Below are 18,043 nucleotides of genomic sequence, written 5' to 3' on the forward strand. Positions count from 1 at the left end.
CATAATTAAATAGAAGGGAGTAGGGTTTAATTCCATTTTACACACGAGGGAACTGAGGCACAGAGAAGTGAAGTGACTTGTCCATGGTCACGCGGCAGACAAGCAGTGAAGCTGGGATTAGAACCCACATCCTCTGACTCCCAGGCCCAGGCCCAGACTCTTTACATAAGGCCTCGCTGCTTCTCCTCTGCACTACTGATCCTTGAGAAAGAAAAGCAGCAGGTGGATGGTCTTTGCTTCACCCCATTCTCCCCCCCCCCCACCCCGGCCCCAACAAGTTTTTGTTTTCATTTTGTTTGTTTGTTTATCTTGTCTTCAGAGTAGAAGAGTCAAACCAGGCATGCTAGTGTGGGACAGAAGGCTTCACAGTCTGGTGATGCAGCAGCTTTCTCTCCTCAGGGCCCGCTTGCCATTGGGTAACAGAGTGGAATTTCTTTTTCCTAAATCCGTTTGCATCGACAATCGGCCAATCAAGCAATCCTTTATTTTATGGGATTACATCTCTCTCTCTCTCTCACACCCCTTCCCCCCCGCCCCAATTAGTTGTGAGGCCCAAAATAGCAATCTCACCCTTTTGGACCGGGAACCTTAATCTACACAGTGCTTATTACAGTGTTTGGTACCCAATGAGCGCTTAACAAATACCATGATTATCATTAGTCATGATCCTTGGCATTGATTTCACTCACAGAGGAAGAAACTTTGAATTCCTTAAGCTTTACGACGACTCAGTCAGTCAATCTAGTGGGTGCTTACTGTGTGCAGAGCACTGTACTAAGCGCTTGGGAGAATAAAATATAACAGAGTTGGTAGACATGTTCCCTGCCCACAGAGAGCTTACAGTCGAGACGGGAGACAGATATTAATATAAATAAATGTTACGGATATGGACAGAAGTGCTGTGAGGCTGAGGGAAGGGTGAATAAAGATGCATATTGAAGTGCAAAGATACTTTTTCTTCACTTTTCTTCCTCTCATAAGTCAAAAAGCAAAGTTACACTGGATAAGCTAATTGTCGTGTTTGTTAAGAGCTTAATTTTGTTCCTAGTTCTGTAGAAAGGAGGGCTTTAGGAAATAATTTAAAGATTCAAGGAACACATCCTCATAGATGGGCAAAATAGTAGTATTTATTAAGGGCTTTCTAGGTGCTAAGTACCATATTAAGCGCTGGAATAGGTACAGTGAGTCCCGAGTTGGATTGACCCTATCATCTTGTGTCTATGTCAGTGCTTAGTACACTGTAAGTGCTGAGACAGTGGGCTGGATAATTTAATTAGAATGTGCTTTAAGGAGAAGGTGGACCTAGAAATACAGTCCGAATGCAATTAAAAACAGAATAGTAGTATTTATTAAGGGCTTTCTAGGTGCTAAGTACTGTATTACGCACTGGAGCAGGTACAGTGAGTCCTGAGTTGGATTGACCCAATCGTCTTGTGTCTACGTCAGTGCTTAGTACACTGTAAGTGCTGGGACAATGGGCTGGATAATTTAATTAGAATGTGCTTTAAGGAGAAGGTGGCCCTAGAAATACAGTCCGAATGCAATTAAAGGCAGAACAATTTGTTCCGAAAGTGGAGCCATCAAATAACGCATCAGAGTTAGAAAACTAGATCCTCATTCAGTTGTGAAAATTTAAAGGAGAATTCTAGACAGTGGTAATTATAGATTGTGATGAAGTACTCAGGATTCCCCATCCATTACTGAAAATCACAAAGTGTTGGTGTGAGCAAGATGGAGCAAGATGTTTGATTTTCAGTGTAGGAAGGCAGTTTGAATGCTAATAGTGTAAATCCAAAAAATAAGAATACCTTTTAACAAGTTTAGTCAGATTGGTGTTTATCATAGCTAATCTATTAGACTGTGTTTGTGGTCTGGAGTTTTCATTCATTTTATCAACTTTTTAGTTGGAGCCAAGGTGACAGTAGTTAAATAAAAATTTTCTTTCAAAGGGGATACTCTGTGTATTTTTTATTGATAATTTTCTTTACCTTGTGAGGATGGATTTATGTCCTTGTGTCAGTCGATTGAAAACTTAAGACTTCATCTGTGATGTTCTTTTCCTCTCTTTCCACATGTTATTGGGCAGGGTGCAGCTTAGGTAGCAGAATTCAGTGATTGGTATTTAGATTTTGAGAGCCAGTGAAGCGCTCTGTTTGTGCGAAGATATTCCTGGGTACAGGCTGGCGTATTTTTAGTCTGTAGCTCTTTGCTGATTCTGCAAAATGGTGTCCTTTGAGTAAATGAAGATGAGTAGTACCCTCGTGGCCTGAAGCTTCAGACCAAATTGGAGGGGTGTACAAGGCTCTTAGTTTTCAATCTTTTTTATGGGCACAAAACCTGGATCTACCGTCATCACATCCAACTGCTCAAGCAGTTTCATTAGTGTCACCTACAGACCGTAATTAACATCAGAGTGCAAGACCGGATTATGGACAATGAACTCCTGGATTGCAGCCCGTTTATCGGCGGTGAGGCAGGGCTCTTCCCAATGGCACATCACTGGGAAGAGCACTGGTATTTACTGAACACTTACTGTGTGCAGTGAGCTGTCCTAAGTGCTTGGGAGAGGGCAGAATAACAGAGTTGGCAGAGACGTTCCCTACCCTCAACGAGCTTACTGAGAGAAAATGGACAAACAGCGGAATATCCAGAGTGCTGTGTGGCTGTAATTAAAGTCAGAGAGTATGGAGGGCTGGAGGAAATAATTACAAGATTCAAAGAACACATCCTTACCTATAATAATTGTGGTATTTGTTAAATGCTTTCTAGGTGCTAAGCCTTGTACTAAGTGCTGCAGTAATTAACCCTTTCCTCTTAGACTGCGCACCCCATCTAGGGCAAGGATGCTGCCCAATCTGATAATTTTGTATCTACTCCAGGGCTTAGTATCAATCATTCATATTTATTGAGTGTTTACTGTGTACAGAGCACTGTACTAAGCACTTGGGAGACTACAATATAGCTGAATTGATAGCCATGTTTCCTGTCCACAATAAATATCACAATTATTTGGTTGGATACAGTCCAGCATGGTCTAATAGAGCATGGGCCTGGAAGTCAGAAGGACTTGGGTTTTAATCCCAGCCCGATCATTTATCTGCTCTGTGATCTTGGGCAAATCACTTCACTTTTCTGTGCCGCAGTTACCTCCTCTGTAAGATGGGGGATTAAGATTGTGAGCCCATGTGGAAGAGGGTCTGTGTCCAAACTGATTTGATTGTATCTACCGCAGCACTTAGTATAGTGCCTGGCACATAGTAAGTGCTTAACAAATACCATTTTAAAAAATGTCCCTTTCCTTCTTGGGTTTCACAGGCCAAGTGGGAGAGAGAACAGGTATTTAAGTCTCATTTTACACTTGAGTAAACTGAGGCACACAGAAGTTAAATGACTTGCCCAAGGTCACATAGCAGACAAGTAGCAGAGCTGGGATTAGAACCTAGGTCTTCTAACTCCCAGGTCCAAACACTTTCCACCAGCCCCTGATACTTCTCTAATTATAAAGTTTTAGGATACAAAAGCCATGGGCAGACTAGCCTGAAGTGCTGCTGTCGAGATAGGGGGTTGCTCATTTTAGAGTAGATGCTTCAAGAAGTCGCCATAAGAAGAAGCAGAATCCGAAACAGAGGTTCAGCACTGCCAACAACCAATGCATTCGCTCTGCCAAGGTTGGTTTTGACTCGTGTGCAGTGCGAAAGGGCTAACTTCGGCTTCAGGCAGGTCAGAAATCTTTGCCGCCTGGGTCCATGACATCACCTAGTGAAGCAATATTTCCTAGTGGATAGAGCACAGACCTGAGAGTCAGATGACCAGGATTCTAATGCCGGCTCTGCCACTTGTAGGCTCTGTGACCTTGGGGAAGTCACTTAACTGCTCTAAGCCTGAATTACCTCTTCTGTAACTGAAGAGACCCCCATGTGGGACAGGGACTGGGTCCAACCTGATTAGCTTGTATCTACCCCAGTGCTTAGAACAGTGCTTAACACCTAGTAAGTTCTTCACAAATGCCCTCATTATTATTAAGGTGACTATATTCATTGTTTCATTTGGTGAAAATTTGATGGCCAGTGCAGCATTTAGAAGTCAGTCAATCCGTGGTATTTATTGAGCATTTCCAGTGAGCAGAGCACTCTCCCATGTGTTTAGGAGAGGACAGTACAAGGGCTTTTGTAGACAGATTCCCTGCCCACATGAAGCTCGTAGCCTAGAGTGGGAGACTGACATTAATATAAATAAATTATGAACATGCATATTAGTGCTGCGGGATGAGGGCGGGGTGAATACCAAGTGCTTAAAGGGGACAGATTCATCGGTTCCCTGTGAAAATTTCACAGTAAAAATGTCCCCTGAAAGCTGGTCAGACGAAGCAGAGGAAGCAACCGGAAGGAGTTACAGGCCCGGAGATTAACGGAATTGGGTTCTACTTCTGGCTCTGCCACTTGTTTGCTGAGTGACCTTGGACAAGTCACTTAACATCTTTGGGACTCAGTTTCTAAAATACCACTTCTCCTCTTGGACTGAAAGCCCTGAGTGAGACGGGGGCTGTGTCTGATCTGATTGTACTGTATCTGCTGTGGTGCATTGTATATCTTAAGTACTTAATCAACACCACAGTTATTATGAATACAATCTCCTCCCATATGTCTAATTTCCTATGTCCCTTAACACTTCTTTTAATAGTAATAATACTAATTATGTACTTGTTAAGCCCTGTGTGCTAGGCACTGTTCTAACCGCTGGGGTAGTTACAAGCTAATCAGGTTGGACATAGTCCCTGTCCCACATGGGACTCAAACTCTTCATCCCCATTTTACAGATGAGGGAACTGAGGCCAGGGAAGTGGAGTGACTTGCCCAAGACACGTGGCAGAGCCGGGATTAGAAACCAGGTTCTTCTTACTCTCAACCCCCTGCTGTATCCACTAAACCACACTGCTTCTCCTTTGGATAAGTAATCTTTCCGGGTTTGTTTTTGCACTCCTCTCCATAGCTCATGTCCCGCTCTTTTCCTGGTAAGATAGAAGCCGATTCTGATGTTTAGTTAGGGTTGATATTAGGAATTAACTAAAGCAAAAAAATCCCCAGGCAAGCTGAAGGTCTGTCTGCACTGCATACCTGCCGCTAGACATTCTCATAGTAATACTTTGTATCTTAACTCTGGCTCTTACCATTAAGTGTGCTTTTTATAGAGTCCCGAGTTATAAATGTAGTGAAGCTATGGCATATTAATCTTACTGCAGAGATTTAATGAGGCAGTTGTTTTGCGATGGACACTATTGGGAAAAGAGAGCGACAGAATTTTACTTTACCACTGAGCTGCAGAAATATTCCTTGCCTGGTAATAATTATAACCACATGATCTCTTAGTTTTCCTTTCTTTTGCCAGCCCTTTTCCATGCAAAAGTGGCTTGGAAGGAGGTCCATTACAGGGCAGTGAAATGGATTGGAAATTGGGCTGTTTTCTCAGTAGTTTGACATTTTAGCTCCGATCAGCCATGGATCCTTGTTGCACGGAGAGAAATATGTAAGATGAGTTTCAAGAATACAGATCGTCTTTGCCAGTCCACTGAGATGGCTTTTTAGATATTCATTACTTTTACTTGACTTTTATATAGGTTATAAAAAGTAAATGTGGTGAAACCTCATTTTTACATGGACAGAATAGAATTTCTGCTGGTTGGCCTTAAACTGATCCCACACTTGAAATTAATTGAAGTCCATGGCTTTATTGCCTCCAACTCTTGTAAGCCAGTGCAATTTTTCATTTCCCCCAAAGTTGCAGTTTTATTAGCCCAAGTTCCTGCAATAATGTCCCTTATGAGGAGGAGGAGGAGGAGGAAGAAGAGGGAGAGCAGGACAGAGTCACCTGCCAGGGAACATTTTTTTTTAAAAAAGCAACCTATTTCTTTCTCATTTCCAATTATTAATAATGGTCCCAGAATTAGGAGCAGTAGACGGGCATTTATTTTTAATTGTGGTCAGACTAAAGTTACTTCTCTGGATATGTCTCCTTTCCCTAACCCAGTGGAAAACTTCGTAAGGGGTTTGGAAGGGAAGAGATGAGAAGGAAAGTAATGGTGAAGAAAGGGTATGTGGAAGGCAGTGAGAAGTGATTGTAGCTGTGTGTGGTTATTGTAGCTATGTATGTTGATTGTAGAAATGTGTTATGATGGGGCTATGTGTGGTGATTGGGAAGTATATAGCAATTGTGCCTGTGTGTATGGGGTGGGAAACTCAGGAGAAAAAATTACTGGAGCCAGAATCTGTAGGTTTGCAGGGTGGAAGTGACATGGAAAGATTCTGTCAGATGTCATCAGGAGACGGGATAGCAGTGGAGGGGGTCCTAGGTCACACAGCAGACCAGTGGTGCATCCAGGAATAGAACCCAGATCCTTTGACTCCCAGGCCCGTGTTTTTTCCACTAGGCCACTTTGCTTCCCAAAATATATATTTGTGAACACAAGTGAGCTTACACACACTCACACACACTGTTAAATGGTGCAGTGTGATCTATCAATCCTAACGCTTAAATCCGTTAGATGAAGAACTTGGGACAAAGTGAAGTGAATAAGACCTTCTACCAGGTCCGGACTTGGAGGTGAGCATTCATTGCTAAAGAACCCACCTCCCTCTGCTCCATCAATCAATTGATCGATTGGGTTTTGTTGAGAGCTGTGTGCAGAGCACTGTACTAATCTCTCGAGAGAGTACGATAGCACAGAGTTGGTAGACACATTCCCTGCCCACAATGAGCTTAGTCTAGAGGAAGAGACCAGTCTAGATGGGGAGATGATAATAATAATAATAATAATGGTATTTGTTAAGTGCTTACTATATGCCAGGCACTGTACTAAGCGCTGGGGTGGATATAGACAAATTGAGTTGGACACAGTCCCTGTCCCATGTGGGTCTCACAGTCTCAACCCCCATTTTACAGGTGAGGTAACTGAAGCACAGAGAACTTAAGTGACTTGCCCAAGGTCACACAGCAAACAAGTGACAGAGCCAGGGTTAAAACCCATGGCCTTTACTCCCAGACCTGTGCTCTATCCACTATGCCAGAGATCAATCAATGGTACTTATTAAACGCTCACTGTGTGCAGGGCACTGTACTAAGCATCTGGGAGAGTATAGTATAACAGAGTCAGTAGACACGTTCCCTTCCTCCATAAAGAAAGCATCCCCCAAATGAACCCCACAGACCCTTGGGGTGCGGCTGCCACGAGACATCGGAGAGGATTTGAGTGAAAAAACAGAGTGCCGGAATCCATTTACCAGGAGAGAAGCTGAGGCGGCCAGAATTCATTACACTAAGGCATCATAGGCTATAATCGAACCCATCTCCCTGGGGGATTCACTTTAAGTGTTGACCTAAAAACAGCAGTGCCAGTTGGCTGGAGCATGCATGCTTAAACCGAGGCAGAAGGGAATAAGTTTGACTGACTTCTCTCCCCGTAGGGTTTGGTCTCTAAATGCAGACGTGGAAGCAAAAACATTTTTTCGTCTTAAAATGACCCCAATTTGAATAACTAGCCTCCATATCGGAAGCTTCGACTGGAATAATTCTTCAGGGTTTAAGACCCAGCCGCCTGCTTTTTGTTTGTTCATTTGGTATTTTTGTCACGGGGTTATTGGACTCCTGCAAAGCACTAGCATTTCAAAAATTAAGTATGGTCAATCTGGATCTTTTTTTTTTCCCCAGCAATGGAGTTGAAATGGTCAAGTTCTTCCCCGTGCTGAAACACAGTGGTCAGCAAACTTTAGGTTTAACATTTAAATGTTCATGATAAAACTCAGATCCAGGGTTGTCATTTCCCTTGGATGCTGTCATTTTTGAGGGGTAGAAATTGTGAGCTCCACCCAAACAACTAATGGCGGGCAGTGGACACTTGCTTCCTCTGAACCAGTGGGAAGTGATGTTGGGAACATTTTGCAACAGCTCAGAGACTCACTCTCTTCCCCGGACATGTTTTCTATTGTCTGTCACTTCTTTTTATGGTGTTTGTTAAGCACTTACTATGTGCCGGGTACTGTACTATACTTACTATGCACTGTACTATACAAATAATAAGGTTGGGCACGGTCCCTGTCCCATATGGAGCTCACAGTCTTAATCTTCATTTTACAGATGAGGAAACTGAGGCACAGAGAAGATAAGTGAAGTGCCCAAGGTCACACAGCAGACAAGTGGTGAAGCAGCATGGCCTAGTGGGTAAATCATGGGCCTGGGGGGGGGGTCAGTCAGTCAGAAGTATTTATTGAGAGTTTACTGTGTGCAGAGCACTATACTAAGCACTTGGGAGCTTACAATATAACAGGTGCATTCGCTGCTCACGACTCAGAAGGACCTAGGTTCTAATCCCAGCTCTGCCACAGTTCTGCTGCAGGATTTACAAGTCTCTGTGCCTCAGTTCCCTCATCTGTAAAATGGGGATTAAGACTGTGACCCCTTGTGGATTAGAGACTGTGTCCAACCTGGTGAACTTGTATCTAACCCAGCACTTAGTAGAGTGCACATAGTAAGCGCTTAACAAATACCATTAAAAAAAGGAGCAGAGCCAGGATTACCAGGTCTTGTGACTCCCAGGTCCATGCTGTATCCACTAGGCCACATGGTTAAAACTTGCCACAGATCTTGGGGAGAGTGTATGCTTTTGTCAGTTCTGGGGAGCTGGATGAAGTGTTGGTAAGGAGCTGACCCTCTTGGCTTCTGGTGTGGGGAGAAGGCAGGAAGGAGAAGGTGGGATGGTGAGTGATCTTGGTGGATGAAATGGACAGTGGCTTTAGTTTTATGGTTAAATTTAAACTTACTTCTTGGGGATTCACTTTTTAACTCTTTCTTCTTGGGTGTTTCCAAGGGGTTGTCATTTATGGAGAGGAAAATTGAGGTAAAGTTAAATTCTAGTAGAAAAATAACACCTCAAATGGGAGCATTTGCCCTCCACCTCTTCCCAGATCAAGGTATTTGTTAAGCATGTACTATGTGCCAAGTGTAGATAGGAGATAATCAGAGAGGACCCAGTTCCCATGGGGGTATCTACCAAGGGAGAGCAGGCATTTAGTCCGCATTTTACAGATAAGGAAACTGTGGCACAGAGAAGTTAAGTGACTTGCCTGAGGTCTCACAGCAGGGAAGTGGTAAAGCTGGGATTCAAACCGAGGTCCTTTGACTCCCAGGACTGGGTTCCTTCCACACTGATTCAGTACTTCCCAGTCTGTGGGAAAACTACAGATCTCCATTCCCCAGCCTCCCACAACACCGGGAGGATGCTCCATGAGGTGGTCATAGGAGAGCATCTGGACACTGGTTCTGGGGCTTGTATGAAGCAAGCGAAGTAGGCATACCCCCTGCTTTCTGGGCATTTCACCTTCAAACAAAAGTAATAATACTGAAGCTGTAGTGGAAAAAGCCTGGGTGAGGGAATCAGAATGCCTGGGTGGGGGAATCAGGATACCTGGATTCTAATCCCGACTCCCCCACACATCTGCTGTGTGACCTTGGGAAAGTCACTTAACTTCTCTGTGCCTCAGCTACCTTATCTGTAAATAGGGGATTAAGACTGTGAGCCCCTTGTGGGACAGGGACTGTGTTCAACCTGATTTGGTTATATCCACCTCAGCGTTTAGAAAGTGCCTGGCACAAAATAAGCGCTTAACAATGCCACGATTGTTAATCTCCATTTTATAGTTGAGGCAATTTAACCACAGTATCAGGTACATAGAATAAATACTTAATAAATAGCATTAAAATAATGATAATTGTGGTATTTTTAAAGTGCTTACCATATGCCAAGCACTTGGGTAGATACAGTTCAATCAGTTCAGACATGGTCCCTGTCCCACATGAGGCTTCAGCATTGACCATAAGCAGAGGATTTGACTGTAGTGCAGATGGTAAATCCACCCAAATTAGCCCAAGATCACAAAGCAGACAAGTGGCAGTGCTGGGATTAGAACTCAGATCCTTCTGTCTCCCAGGGTCCATGCTCTAATCACTAGACCACCTTCACATTGGTCTTAGAGGTCAGAGGAAATACAAGCTGGAACAGACCCAGGGCAAGAAGGGTAGATTAGGGAGCCATTTCCATGGAGGCAGCATCTGAAGCCATGCTCACGAGAGAGTGGGTGTAGAACAAGAAGAATCTTATAGATTAGACACCCACAGTATGGGAATGAGAAGGGAAAGAAGAGTCAGCCCATGAAACTGAGAAGGAGTTGTTGGAGAGGGAGAAGGAGAACAAGGTGAAAACTCAGTGGGGAAACTGAGATTTGATTTGGAGTAGTCACTGGTGTCTAAGGAATTTGAGGGAAATTAGGACAGAGTAGAGCCCGTTGGATTTGGCTTTAAAGAGGCCATTGGTGGCTTTGGAGAGCTTGGTCTCAGTGGAGTGAAAGGTTAGAAAACCATTTTTTTAATGGTATTTGTTGTGCGCTTACTATGTGTCAGGAAGGGTCTAAGCGCTGGAGTAGATACAAGCTAATCAGGTTGGATACAGTCCTTGTCTCACACAGGGCTTACAGTCTTAATCTCCATTTGTCAGATGAGGTAACTGAGGCACAGAGAATCAGTCAGTCATATTTATTGAGCACTTACTATTTGCAAGAAGTGAAATGACTTGCCCAAGATCATACAGCAGACAAGTGGTGAAACCATGTTTAGAACCCAGTAGGCACTTGACTGGATTGGGCTAAGAAGAAAGTTAGAGTTACCTTTCCTGGATGGCCAAACTGACGCTCTCAACACCACCCTCTGTACTGAACTCAATACGCTCACTCCTCCATCCCTTCGTCGATCTCATACCATTAACCCAAAGCCCTGGATCACCTCTACAGTCTGCTTCCTTCACTTCACGAGTGACAGAGCACTGCTGGCAGAAATCTGATATCAGGCCAAACTCGTCCACTTCAAGTTTATACTTGCGTGCTTTAACTCTGCCGTCTCCTCTGCCTGGTAAAACGATTTTTCCATCCTCATTGACACCCATGCCGTTGTCCTCACCAGTTGTTCCAGATATTTAACTCCCTCCTCAACACCCCCCCCATAGCCTTCCTCCCACCATCTTTTGCCCCTAATGTCATGGCCACCTACTTTATTGAGAAAATTGAAACTATCAGGGTGATCTCTCTAAATTCTCCCCTGCCCCTCCCCAGTCCCTCCCTCCTCTTGTCCCTCCTTAAACTCTGTCATCTTTCCCAGCAGTATCTCAAAAGGCGATCTCCTCCCTTCTACTAAAATCCAGCCCACCCTCACCTGCACAACCAACACCATCCTTTCACACCTTATCAAAATATTTGACCCCTTCCGTCTTCGCTCCATAACCACCATCTTCAGCTGTCTGCTCTCCAATGGCTTCTTCCCCACTGCTTTCAAACATGCCTATATCTTCCCATTCTAAAAAACACCTCCCTTGACCTCACAGCTTCCTCCAGTTATCTCCCCATCTACCACCTACCTTTCCTCTTCAAACTCCTTGAGTGAGTTGTCTACAGCTGCTATCTCAAGTTCCTTTCCTCCAGTTCTCTCCTTGACCATCTTTAACCTGGCTTCTGTCCCCTTCACTCCACAGAAAACACCCTCTCAGAGGTCACATATGATCTCCTTCTTGTCAAATCTAATGACCTCTGCTCCCTCCTAATACTCTTCAATCTGCCTTTGACATTGTGGACCACCTCTTCTCCTGGAAACATTATCCAGACTCGGCTTCACTGGGACTGTCATTTCCTGGTTCTCCTCCTATCTCTCTGGCCTATCATTCTCAGTCTCTCTTGTGGGCTCCTCTTCTGCCTCCCACCCTCTCACTGTGGGGGTCCCTCAAGGTTCAGTTCTGGGTCCCTTTCTATTTTACATCTACACCCACTCCCTTGGAGAACTCATTCACTCCCCTGCCTTAAACCTCTAAGCAGATGATTTCCAGATCCACATCTCCAGCCTTGATCTCTCTCCCCCCTCCAGTCTCACATCTTCTCCTGGCTTCAAGACATCTATACATGGATGTTCTGCCGTCACTTCAAGCTTAACATGTCCAAAACGGAACTCCTTATCTTCCTGCCCAAACCTTGTCCTTCCTTTTACTTTCCCATTACTGTAGATGGCACCACCCTCCTTCCTGTCTCACAAGCCCTTAACCTTGGCATTATCCTTGACTCCCCTCTCTCATTCCACCCACATATTCAAACTATTACTAAATCCTGTTGGTTCAGCCTTCACAACATTGCTAAAATCTGCCCTTCCCTCTTCATCCAACTTGCTACCGCTTTAATCCAAGCATTTATCCTATCCTGCCGTGATTACTATATCAGCCTCCTTGCTGACCTCCCAGCCTCCTGACTCTCTCCACTCCAATCTTCAATACTTCACTCTGCTGCCTGGATCATTTTTCTACAAAAACACTCAGGTCCTCTTTCCCCTTTCTCCCCCTCCCTTCTGCAGTGCTCTGACTTGCTCCTTTTATTCATCCCTCCCCCCAGCCCACAGAGCTTAAGTACATATGCGTAATTTATTTAGGTAGATTAATGTCTTTCTCACCCTCTAAACTTTAAGTTTATCATGGGTAGGAAAGGTGTCTGTTATACTGTTATAATGTTCTCTCCCAAGTTCATAGTACAGTGTTCTGCACACAGTGAGGACTCAATAAATATGATTGATTGATTGATTGATTGATTACAGAGATGATGACAATAGTATTTGCTAGGGTTTACTTGTGCCAAGCACTGCACTAAGAACTGGTGTTGATAAGAGTCCAGTCAGATTCAACACAATCTCTGTCTCACATGGAGCTCATAGTATAATAGTGTGGGAGAGCAGGTATTTTATCCCCACTTTACAGATGAGAAAACTGAGGCAGAGAGAAGATACATGATTTGCCCAAGATCCCACAGCAGGCAAGTGATGGATCCAGAATTAGAACCCTCAACCTCTGACTTCTAGGTCCGGGCTTTTTCCACTAGGCCACGCTGCTTCTCAGGACAGGGAATGCATTTACCAACTCTGATGTATTATAGTCTCTCAAGCTCTCAGTACAGTGCTCTGCACACAGCAAGCAGTCAATACAGTTGATTGACTGATTGATCAGGGTGTCTCATCATTTTCAGGAGGCGGGGATTGGATTGCGTATTAAGGCACAGGGCTAGGATTCATTTGAGAATGAGATGGTGAGGTAAGGGATGAGAAATGAGTAGGAAGGGGGTTAGAGGTGTTGGAGGGGATAGATTTAGAGGTGAATACATTTAAACACTTTTTTCATTTTTATCAAATAACTCTCCTTCACCTTCCCCTTCTACTGATTTTTCCTAGTGTTCAGCTTTTGTCTTTTTGGTTGGCCAACATGGCTATTTGAGGCATGACAAAAATCACTTGAAGGATGGTGCACCAATCACGTTTTTGGCAGTTGTGAAGAAAGATCTTGGAAGGGCTGCTGGAGGGGCGTGGTCTCACTTAGAAAGCAGTGTGGTTTAGTGGATGGTGCACAGACCTGGGAGTCAGAAGGACCTGGGTTCTAATCCTGACTCCACCACTTGTCTGCTGTATGACCTTGGGTAAGTCACTTCACTTCCCTGAGCCTCAATTTCCTCATCTGTAAAATGGGGATTGAGATTGTGAGCCCCACGTAGGACAAGGACTGTGTCCAACCTAATTTGCTTGTACCCACCCAGTGCTTAGTACAGTGCTTGGCACATGGTGAGAGTATAACACAGTTATTATTATCATTATTACTAGAATTGGAGAAAATGAATATAAGGGATTAACTTCGTTTGATGTGGCCCTAGGAGATCATTTGCTTTTAAACAAGGAGACAGGTATGAGGAGTGGACATAAAGCAATGAATGAAGTCCTTGGATGGCATAGATGAGCAATTTTTAATTTGTTAACTTTTTTTGGACTATGTTAAGCACTTACTTTGTGCCAGACACTGTACTAAGCACTAGGGAAGGTACAGGCTAATCAGGTTGGACACCATCCCTCTCCCACGTGGGACCCAGAGTCTTAATCCCCATTTAGCAGATGAAGTAACTGAGGCACAGAGAAATGAAATGACTTGCCCAAGGTCACACAGCAGATGTGTGGTGGAACTGGGATTAGAAACCAGGTCAATCAATCAATCACTGGTGTTTACTGAGCACTTACTATGTGCAGAGCAGGTCCTTCTGACTTCCAAGCCTATGCTGTTTCCACTAGGCCTTGAAATATCTGTAATTTATTTTAATGTCTACTCATTCTAGACCATAAGCACCTTGTGGGAAGGAAATGTGTCTACCAACTCTGTAGTTTTGTACTTTCTCCAAGTGCTTAGTACAGTGCTCTTGCACACTAAATGCTCAATCAATATAATTGAGTGATTGAGAACTTCATACTGGCAGGGACTGTGTCTGTTACATTGTTGAGGAGTCCTCTCCCAAATGCTTAGCACTGTGCCCGGCTGACAGTAAGTGCTCAAAGAATACAATTGATTGATTGATTGAGTGATAGTCAGTACTTCCTTGCATGGAATTCCAGTAAACAATTGTTTCTGCAGGTCCTTAATGTGTGTCCTTACATTCCCAGTTTAGGAGGCAACTGATGGAATCATCATCCCATAGTAGTCCATTGGCTTCTCTCTTCCTGACCTTTGGAAAGAGGAAAGAATCCAAAATGCATCCCTTATTGTGTATTGTCTATTATAGGTGGAATTTAGCCCTTTCTTTACTGTCTAACCAATAATAAGAGAATTGCATTTTTTTTGACCAGTTAACGAGAAAAGGTCAGTTTCGTGCTGATGATAGTTTGCCTGGCTCAAGATCTTGGCCTAATTCTGGTATTTTCCTATTCAGCAGCCTATTTGAAATAAATGTGTTCTTAAGAAAACTATGCTTTTTTTTTTCCATTGGAGACTCTTTAGTAATAAAAGTGATTTATCCCTTTTTGTCATTTAAGTGATCAAAGCCCTTCAATAGCTGTAAAGGAAATTGTCAAAGCTTGCACTCAACTGTGGCACAGTGCCTTGAAGAGGGAGTTGCTTGAGATGGTCGTGAAGCAGCGTGGCCTAGTGGAAAGACCACGGGCCTGGGAGTCAGAGGACCTGGGTTCTAATCCTGCTCTGTCACTTGTCCGTTGAGAGAAATTGGTCAAGTCACTTAACTTCTTTGTGCCTTGTTTACCTCATCTGTAAAATGGGGATTAAATCCTACTACCTCTTACTTATACTGTGAGCCCCAACCGGGAGGTGGACTGTGTCCAACTTGAGTATCCTGTATCTACTCCAGTGCTTATTAAAGTGCTTGGCATATAGTAAGCACTTAAAGACCGTAAAAAGAGAATTGTGCATAAAGAAATTCCTTTCATCGCTAAAACTGGTAAAACTTTGGAAAAGAATATTACTCATTCTTATTCACATCAGGGATGGAAAGAAAGAAATTGCCATTGTTGGTTGGGTTTGAACCCTAATGTTGAGAGCAGATGTCCAAGAATTCAACTATCAAACGATTCCTCCATGTATCTTTTTGCCAAACAATAAATCAATCAATGGTATTTATTGAGTGATTACTGTGTGGGGAGGGCTGGAGGAAGTGCTTGCCTGGGTACCATACAGTAGAGTTGGTAGACATGTGCCCTTGTTCACACTGAACTTACTCTCTAGATGGGGAGACCAACATCAAAATAAATTAAAGATGTGTAAGCTCGTTGTGGCAGGGACTGTGTCTACCAACTTTGTTATATGGTACTCTCCAAACATTTAGTATTGTTCTCTGCACACCAAAAGCGCTCATTAAATACCATTTATGATGAAGATAAAGTGTATGTAAGTGCTGTGAGGCTGAGGGTGAGGTGAAAATCAAGTGCTTAAAAAAATGTTGGTATTTGTTAAGCGCTTACTATCTGCAGAGCACTGTTCTAAGCACTGGGTAGATACAGGGTAAGCAGGTTGTCCCACATCAGGCTCACAGTCTTAATCCCCATTTTACAGGTGAGGTAACTGAGGCACAGAGAAGTTAAGCGACTTGCCCACAGTCACACAGCTGACAAGTGGCAGAGCCAAGATTTGAACCCATGATCTCTGACTCCCAAGCCTGTGCTCTTTCCACTGAGCCACTCTGTACCTTAAAGGGCACAGATCCAAGCGCGTAGGCGATGAAGAAGGGAAAGGGAGTAGGGGGAATGAGAGCTTAGTTGAGAAAGGCCTCTTGGAGCTGGTGTGATTTTTGTAAGCCTTTGATGATGGGAATTTAGACTGTAAGCCCGTCAAAGGGCAGGGACTGACTCTATCTTTTATCGATTTGTACATTCCAAGTGCTTAGTACAGTGCTCTGCACATAGTAAGCACTCAATAAATACTATTGAATGAATGAATGAATTTAAGCACTTGAGAGACTACAATACAATAGATTTGATAGATCCGATCCCTAACCACAAGGAGTTTACAGTCTACAGAGTCTGTTGAAGGCAGAATCCTGGGTTCAATAGGCCATGGATTGAATCCAGCAATGGGGTAACGTTTTTCTCTCCCTCTGCTCATTTGACAGTAAAATCTGTGGATGTGTTCTCCCCTCCCAGACAGATGGAAAATGTATTTCTGCATATTTTGCTAGAAGGAGGATTGAATGTGTTTTAAAAAGAAATCTGCTCTTCAGCATCTTCAGGTCATACTCTTGATTTTCTTTCAGATCCCAACTGTAAACTAGAAGACAAGGCTGAAGATGGAGAGGCACTAGATTGTAAGAAAAGGCCGGAAGACAGCGAGGAGTTAGAAGAAGAAGCCGTGCACAGCTGTGACAGTTGCCTCCAGGTGTTTGAGTCACTGAGCGATATCACAGAACACAAGATTAATCAATGTCAACTGACAGGTAAACAATACTTATCACTTTGTAGCTTCTTTCACTGTTCTACTTCTGATTTTTTTTTTCCTAGTTCCCTCCTTCTTCAGCCTCTTTTCCTTTCTGTGTTGTTTTATTCCCTCTTTTAAAAGTCTGGGTAAGAACACTGGCCCTTCTGAAGGATTTCTGTCATGACAGTTTGCTACCAAATTTACATCACGGGTTGAATCGAGATTGTGACTGTATCACTGAAATTTAAGTGTGTGTGTGTGTGTGTGTTTGTGTGTATGTGTGTGTGTGTGTTTGTGGTATGTGTGTCTGGCCAAACTTGTGCTGGACCCGTTGTCCTTCCCACATTGTGCACCAACAAAGAGTGCACGAATCTTTGTTATGGGTTGATCACAGTTGACTTTGAGTTTGGGTTTACTCTTCTGGCCTTTCCTAAATGTATCCACACGGAGGAATTCTGGGCCATTTGACCAGTTCACTGAACCGTGGGAGATTGAGGGAGAAAGGAGAATTGGTATCAAATCACAGAATGTCCTCAAGATGAAAGAACTGTGGTGGATTTTTTTTAACGGTATTTGTTATGCACTTACCATGTGCCAGGCACTGTACTAAGTACTGGGGTAGATACAAGATAATCAGGTTGGACACAGTCCCTGTCCCACAAAGTGCTCACTGTTTTAATTCCCATTTTGCCAATGCGGTATCCGAGGCTCAGAGAAGTTAAATGACTTGCCTAGTATCAAACAACAAAGTGCATAGTTGGGATTAGAACCCAGATCCTCTGATTCCCAGGCCTGTGCTCTTTCCACTAGACCACACTATTTCTCCTTGGATGCAGTTCTTACAGAGTTCCATCTTTAAAGACAACCCAGCAACAACAGGATGGGAAGAGTGGGGCATTCTTGAGGAGTGTGGCATGATTGCTGTTTTCCCTTAGTATTTAATTCACTATTTTTCATGCCCCAGTCTTCCCTCTATCACTAGGAAGTGGGGAAGGCTGGCGGTCAATAAGCGGCTTAAACTGTGAATAAAACACAACTCACTGATCCAAGTGTATACATATTACAATGGACTGATGAATGAAAATGGGCCCCATTAAGTAAAATAAAGTAACCCATATGTTTTCAGTAGGACCGTGGTGTCAAGACGTGTTTAAGGCGGATACTAGTTAATCAGAAGAAGAACCGTTTGAGCTACCAAGAGAGTCATTGGAACCCAAAGAGTTGATCAGTACAAACTGTATTAGT

At 43.6% G+C, this 18,043-nt stretch overlaps 1 protein-coding gene across 2 annotated transcripts in view; it reads left to right on the forward strand.

Moving 5' to 3' along the window:
- The window catches only part of ZNF521 (zinc finger protein 521), a 374,463-nt gene that overhangs the window by 38,885 nt on the left and 317,535 nt on the right, over positions 1–18,043 (forward strand). For both annotated transcript variants that reach the window (XM_029069715.2, XM_029069714.1), the window contains one exon: positions 16,638–16,817. Coding sequence is in view for 1 of the 2 variants with exons in the window: in XM_029069714.1 (XP_028925547.1) it covers positions 16,638–16,817 (180 nt within the window). In the remaining variant the exon portion in view is untranslated. The remainder of the gene's footprint in view (positions 1–16,637; positions 16,818–18,043) is intronic.

The sequence above is a fragment of the Ornithorhynchus anatinus genome, chromosome 7, assembly GCF_004115215.2.
Source record: "Ornithorhynchus anatinus isolate Pmale09 chromosome 7, mOrnAna1.pri.v4, whole genome shotgun sequence".
Taxonomy (NCBI): Eukaryota; Metazoa; Chordata; class Mammalia; order Monotremata; family Ornithorhynchidae; genus Ornithorhynchus; species Ornithorhynchus anatinus.